General features: G+C 35.2%; 1 protein-coding gene across 1 annotated transcript; it reads left to right on the top strand.

Moving 5' to 3' along the window:
• The first annotated feature begins 5,933 nt into the window (after positions 1–5,933).
• LOC136856707 (zinc finger MYM-type protein 1-like) lies at positions 5,934–7,013 on the top strand. The gene has a single exon (XM_067134767.1). It carries the CDS (start codon positions 5,934–5,936, stop codon positions 7,011–7,013), a length of 1,080 nt encoding a protein of 359 aa, XP_066990868.1.
• The last annotated feature ends 537 nt before the right edge of the window (positions 7,014–7,550 follow it).

Genomic DNA, 7,550 nt, shown 5'->3' with positions numbered 1-7,550 from the left:
TATTTATGTATGTGTGTGTGTTCCCGTGTGCGGATAATTCCCAGGTGGACAATTTCCATCCGGACAACTTCCATGCGGAAAACTGCCAGAATAGGCAATTGCCAGGCTGACATTTGTCACCCGGACAATTGCCATTAGGTTCGAAAATATAATAGATAAAATGAAGGAAATAGTTACATTATAGTTACGGTATGTGGAATTGTTTTTTTTTTGGCTCTTTCTTTCGGGATTACAGTTTACTTATAATTTAATTAAAATTTAGTTACATAATTTAGTTATTGGTTCGAAAATATAATACATAAAATGAAGAAAAAAAGGTAAAGGAAAATTATCACAGTTAAAGTAAAGAAGCTTATATTTCAATAAAATCACATTTAATTCCCAAAAAATATATTGGTACAAACCATGTTTTAATCCTATTATTCAACTTAAGAAAATATATAAGTTATAAGCAATGGAGCGTAGAAAGGTAATTTTATCGTCAGGATTATAGTGGTTGACTATCTGCTCTAAACGATTGTTTATGTACTTATACTTAGTTGTTAGATCTCTCATCTCCTCTTTCCATGTGAAGCACTTTTGTTTGGGATAAAACTTCTCCTTCATGAGACGATCTATGAGTTTCCAAATGTTAGGGTGAGGGTGTTCAACATGATTTGATAGCGCTGTGAAATACTTCGAGACTGTTTGTTCGAGGCATAGACCTTTGAGTTCTTAGGTTCATATTCCAAATGGAAATTGAAAATAATGGAGTCGCTCTTTTGCGATTTCCACCTCTTCCTCTCATGATTCCGATGTAATTTACCTCAAAATACGAGAGAAATTCTTCAGGGACACCGTCATCCTCTGAAAGTTCCTTAAAACCTGTAGGCACATCACCAACTGGTAAAAAAGCAAGTGCAGAGAAACAACGTATCTTAAGACAAAATTCGTTATCATTGTGGTATCGAACCTTAAACCCCAAAGCAACAATTTTCCTGTAATTCACTTGGCAGAAGTGGAAGAAGCATCCACTCACATCAGTGTCGGGAAAGTACATTTAATTGCTTTAAATGATCCTTTTTCAAAGTCACTCAATATAGTTGCTGGATTTTGTTGCAGGAAGTCTTGGATTTTTTTTGTAATACATTTTATAAGTTTCTTCTGTTTTGTTAGGAAGAAGGGCAAATATACGAGGAAAACTACACTTATCTACTTGGACATGGATGGTGAAAAGCTGATAAAAAAATTGCTTTTGACACCTTAAAGGTTCCATCAACGGCCCAGTTTCTGCACCTTCATAAATGTTCAAACCTTACTTCAGTAGCAAATATCAGAATGCGATTATTGTCTTCAGTTCCTGAACCATACTGCAGAAACTTTTCCCCAGATGAAAGAAGTTGAAAATTTGTTGGAATGCAGAACCCTGCCCTTTCCATAGGGATTACAGGAGCACTGAAAGTTTGCTACCTCTATCGACGAGTATTTCTACTTAGATGCTGGACGTCTTGTACTTCAGCTGGCGTGCAACTGTAGTAGTATTAAAGTAGTTTAACCAGACCACTGAGCTGACTTTCAGCTCTTATAGGGCTGGCCCGAAGGATTAGGATAAAATACCATATAGGCTTAGGTTCTCACACTGACACATACACACAATAAATACATTTACTCATGCTTCCACACTAAAAGGTATATTAAAATTCATAATAAGTTAAGTAATATTTTAAAAAATTTAAACTTAAATTCGACAAATGCTATGTTTTCGTGCTTTTATTATTTACTTATTTTTATATTTTATCTAACAAACCACAGTTCCTCATGAACAACAAAATCGGAACGACTGAAAATGTAAAAGTTTCCGACAAAATTTCATTTATTGATTTATTCCCAAAAGTTGACAGTCGCTGTTGGTCATACTTTGGACACTCACAGAACACGTCTGACCGTTATTATCACCCTGCACTCTGAGCACTCGGGAACAGGGCCACGTGGGCTGCTCATTAAGTGCCCATGTGTCAGACGAGTATGGCCTATTCTGAGACGTGTTAGAATTACTTGTGCGTGTCTCTCTCTCTCTGATATGATGAACTCCATTTTTTAACATTAGGTTTTATTTGTTTCAATTTATTACTTTCAGGTTCTTCATCCTATATATAATGCCATTTATTTATGATACCCATTTTTATGTGTGTTACATAATCAGTAACAGGGATATTCACATTTGATCTTGTCATGCAGGTTGCTTCTTTGGCTGCTTTGTCTGCATCTTCATTTCATTTGATCCCTACATGGGCAGGGATCCAACATATTTCTACATTTTTTCCATTATTATATAAGTTATGGAGATATAATTTAAAATGTTGTACTATATTATTTTTTGATTTGTAACTCTGAATAGCTTCTATAGCGCTTCTCGAGTCACTAAAAATCACAAAATTATTGAATGATGTTTCTTTAATTATTTTTATAGGTGATGCAATTCCATACAATTCTGCTGTAAATACCGAAGCATCATTAGGAAGAGACAACTGATAAGTTTTGTCTTGGGACACTGCAGCATATCCCACTCCGTGTTATGATTTAGATCCATCTGTATACATTGCGTAATGTGGGCCTTTTCGGGTTATATGCTCTATTGTGTGTTGTTTGTGGTGTTCTGGTGTATATGAGTTACTTTTTGATAAATACTTGAGGTGTGTGCAAAATCTTATTTTATTCATTGTCCGGGGAGGAGGTGATTGTACTATTAAAGGCACTTGTATATTTATATTCAGCGACTCAAACAGTCTTCTAGCTCTAATTGGGAAAGGTGGTGGATGGTTATTTATAAATACATCTCTTGATTCAAATAATTTTTTTGTTGGAGAATCACTTCTCTGAATTCTTTGAGCACTTTTCATTGTTACTAGCTCTCTATGGAGAGACAAAGGCAGTTCACCACATTCAACTTGTAAAGATGATTTTGGTGATGATCTAAAGGCTCCTGAGCATATTCTAAGGCCTTCATTGTGAACAGGGTCTAACATTTTCAGCACTGTGTCCGATGCTGAGCCATATACTTCGCTTCCATAATCAATGATGGACAGAACTGTTGCTTTGTACAGTACAGTAATGGCATGTCTATCGGCTTTCCAAGCAGTGTTCGATAGTTTTCTAATTAGATTTAATGTTCTTTTACATTTATAATTTGCAAATGTTATGTGGGCTTTCCAGTTCAAGTGAGTATCAAATACTAATCCAAAAGTTTTGCTGTTTGGCCAACTAGTATACTATGGTTTCTGATTTTTAAGTCTATTTCTTCACCTTTTTTCCACTTTTTATTTTTATAAAACATGATTGCTTGAGTTTTATCCATTGAAAATTTAAAGCCTACAGATGAGGCCCATTCATCTGTTTTTACTATGCTTTTATTAATGATTCTTTTGTGACCCCAGGAAGGTTATAACTCAAAATCAAACCCTACCCGCATTACAGACATCAATTTGAAATAAATTATCGTTTTTACCAATTCTGTCAGGTTTTCCTTTAGGTGCTATATGAGTTAATGGTCACTTTTCGCCAGGTTTTCTTCCAGCTGCTGTCAGACGTGTGATTAACCTGCAGCATAAATCCCCTGTAGCATCAATTTTTTTTTTTATTAGAATTTACTTGAACTGTGATCATAACTCATAATAATTATTAATATAATTGTTTATTACCTCGATAAAATCAACATTGAAAACCTATATCGACAATTCCTACACTTTCCCTCAGAAACGTAAGAAAACTGAAACGCGTTTGTTATCACGCAAAGGAAACCGAAGAGATAATAATAATATTTACACAGCCAACGTACACTGTATCTTAATAACTTATGGATATTCTGAAGCTATTTGTCAAGCTGATAGCCTACTATCTTGGTTTTATGCAATAACGATCGCATACCAGTCTTGAAAACATGGTAATTAGGCTAGAACGGTCGCTGGTTAACTAAAGTTATGCATGCCCAAACCACACTTCGTCACCGTAGACCTACTGACATGTCTTTCATCAGTTACGGTTGTCTTTTCGTTACTGCTGTGAAACCATACCTTTAAATTCTGATCCAACTGAAAGGTCTAGAGAGAGAGAGAGAGAGAGAGAGAGAGAGAGAGAGAGAGAGAGAGAGAGGACAGGGCTTTCGCTTACGGTGAGGCAGTTCCTGTGTGTTATCCGCATTTCAATATGACTTGATACGATGAATGCTGCGGTATTCTTTTGTTCATGGAGGGCATATATAATTCGTCAAAGGGTCCCCTAAATAATCTCTACAATGATCCATACGCTATTCATTTCCATGAGTGAATATCTTCACCTACTAACATTTTGGTAGCCTATACGTGAATTTCTGTTTGTTGCGGAAGTCTGTATCAACGTCTGTATGTGACACTGTCAACTTTTCTCTGAGCAGAAAGTCTTGTTTAATGAATTCAAAACACAATTATTAATTACAGGAAAGAAGAGAATTTTAAATGATAGTATACATGTTTTACACAACAAAACAATTCAAAGAAGATACAGGAACATTTATCTGAGTCCTTCAAAGTTTTCCCAGGCAATGTCGTGTTGGTCAGCTGGTAATAACCTATATATATTTCACCACACAATTCTTTCATTACATAAAATGGTATCAAAATGGGTAAGCCTTCCAGTGTTTAGCAATCTTTTGGAATGAAGTTATTAGTTTCAAGTGCATAAATATATATACTGTATATATATACATATATATTATATATATATATATATATATATATATATATATATATATATATATATATGTATATGTATATATATATATATATATATATATATATATATATATATATATATATATATATATATATATATATATATATATATTTTCCGTTAGATTGTTATCAAATATCTCTAACGAATTCCGTCATCGACGTCCATCTTGATGACACTTTCCAGACATCCGAGGAAGATTCTCTTCGACTTTTACTCATTGCATTTTTCAGCATCTAGGGCCTTTAAAGAAAATAAAGAAGGAAGAATAGCTTTCGGTTTACAAAAACTGCTCTCGTTCCCATTCGTTTCACTCACACAGACATAAGTGTGCATATATATATATATATATATATATATATATATATATATATATATATATATATATATATATATATATATATATATATATATAAAAATAGAAACTGTGAGACTGCAGCCCCCAGTGGATTTCTAGGATTCACGAAAATAAAGTTAATTTATTGATGTTTGACTATCATTAACATGAAAACACCTATTCTCATATATTTATATGAAAAAATTACTGCAAAACAATGAGGAAGTACGTAAATTATTTACTATTTAATGATACGAGCGGGGAGAAGGGGGAAGCTTCCTGGGCAGTATGGAGAGTGGACTGCCTCCTATGCAGTCTTGTCTCAGACGTTGGTGTGACGGTTGTTGTGAATGGGTGTGGAGAGGGGAGAAGGGGGAGGCTTCCGGTGGTGTGCAGAGTGTGGACTGCCTCCCGCGCAGTCTTGTCTCAGACGTTGGTGTGACGGTATGTATGTTTTTTGCGTCGCTCTTATTGTTTATAGTGTTTAGCAATTTGCCAGGGATGATTTTAAAATATTATTGATCAGTGATGGCTTGTGCTCAATTTTAATTATCATAGATGTTGTAAGATCACAGAAACATCGTATAAAATAGTATTTATTCTTCTTTTCACAGGTAGGCCTAGCATTATTTTGCAAAATGGCACAAGAAGCAATGACGGTTTCTTCATTGAAAGAACTCAATTTTTCACAATTAACACTTCAAGAGAAGGTAGCAATTAAACAAGCAGGTCGCCCATTACCAGACATTAAAATTGTACAAGAAGGGAGTAAGCCACAACAAGAAGTATATTCGCAGTTTTAATTGTGATTGGTATCAAAGGAAAACATGGCTCTGTGGATGTGAAGTTAAGAATGCACTATTTTGCTTTCCATGTCTGTTGTTTGGAGGCGATTCAGTATGGTCAAAGATGGTTTTCTATGCATAAAGAACTTGAAAGAAAAACAGAGAAACACGAGAATTCCAGGAAGCATATTGATAATGTCATTTCTCTATCTGTTCTTGGGAGTGTAAATATTAAAGAAAGACTTAGTGAGGCATACAGACGTTCAGTGAATGCACATAATAAGAAGGTTACCAAGAATCGTGAAATTTTGTCCAAGATTATAGACTGCATAAAATTTTGTGGACATTTTGAGCTACCTTTGCGTGGACATGATGAAACTGATGACTCTGCTAATCCAGGTGTATTTAGAGGACTGATAAATCATGCATCACAATTAGATCCAGACTTGCGGGCCCATTTAGAAAGTAATGCAGTCTTCAAAGGTGTCTCCAAGACTATTCAGAATGAAATTCTCGATTGTCTGCTGCAAATCTATCGTGATCAGATCAGAAAAGAAATTAAAGAAGCTCCTTTTGTTGCTGTTATGGCAGACGACACTACAGATGTTTCAGAACACACTCAAATGGTTATTGTTCTAAGATACTTGCTCGGTGAAGAGATTGTTGAGAGATTTTGGGGATTTTTCACTCCAGAAAATCAAACCGCGGATGGGCTATCGAAATGCATCCTTCATCAGTTAAGCACAGTTCTTGAAGGGAATGCAGAGAAACTGATTGCTCAAACATTTGATGGTGCAAGTGTTATGAAAGGTAAGAAGGGGGGTGTTCAGGCTAAAATCAAATCAGTGTACAACAACGCCCACTTCATTCACTGTTATGCCCACCAACTTAATCTTATTATGCAAAATGCTGCAAGTGTTACACGAGGTTCACGAATATTTTTCTCTAACCTTTCGGGCATAGCAGCATTTTTTTCAAGGTCACCTCTACGTTTAAATGTTCTTACAAAGCACATGACTAGCCGCATTCCACGCCCATCTTCTACAAGGTGGAACTTTCATAGTCGCACCGTCAACAAGGTTTATGAACATTTTGAACCCTTAAAAAATGCATGGAGGAAATACAGAGTACATCAAATGCTACTATAACCATACGAGAAGCAACAGGTATTTTGAGCACCCTGAATGATGAAAGTTTTAAGTTTTGGTTGGAGCTTTTCCCACCAGCTAATGCCTCATGTAGAAGTGATTTTTCACCAAATGCAGTGTAGAGACATTGATGTGACTAAAGCGCATGAGTTTATTACAAACTTCAAAAGGGCCATTTCTAAAATAAGAAATTCTAAATACTGTGAAAATTCCACAAAAACACAAATGGCTGAAGCAAAAGAAGTGTGTGACAGTGTGTGCGCTGACATAGCTGAGAGATTTTCTTTCACTAAACAATTAGTAGCTGCTAAATTGTTCAACAAAGACTGTTTCACTAATTTCAAGCAAAAAGTTACTTTAGAAGAAGTTGAAGTAGCCACTGAAGCTTACCCCATGATTGCCAAAGAAAGACTTTTGACTGAACTTAGAGCATTCTATGACAGAAGTGATTTGCATGAGTTTTCCAAATTGAGTGAACTATTAAAGATTGTGAATGAAAATAATTTAGGTGATGTACTCTGTGAATTGACAAAACTT

The sequence above is a fragment of the Macrobrachium rosenbergii genome, chromosome 36, assembly GCF_040412425.1.
Source record: "Macrobrachium rosenbergii isolate ZJJX-2024 chromosome 36, ASM4041242v1, whole genome shotgun sequence".
NCBI classification, from domain to species: Eukaryota; Metazoa; Arthropoda; class Malacostraca; order Decapoda; family Palaemonidae; genus Macrobrachium; species Macrobrachium rosenbergii.
Note: the sequence above shows the minus strand (reverse complement) of the source record. Positions and strands in the feature narration are given on the sequence as shown.

Excerpts from the sequence above, each read along its gene's own strand:
- LOC136856707 (XM_067134767.1), top strand. The coding sequence starts at position 5,934 with ATGCACTATTTTGCTTTCCATGTCTGTTGTTTGGAGGCGATTCAGTAT.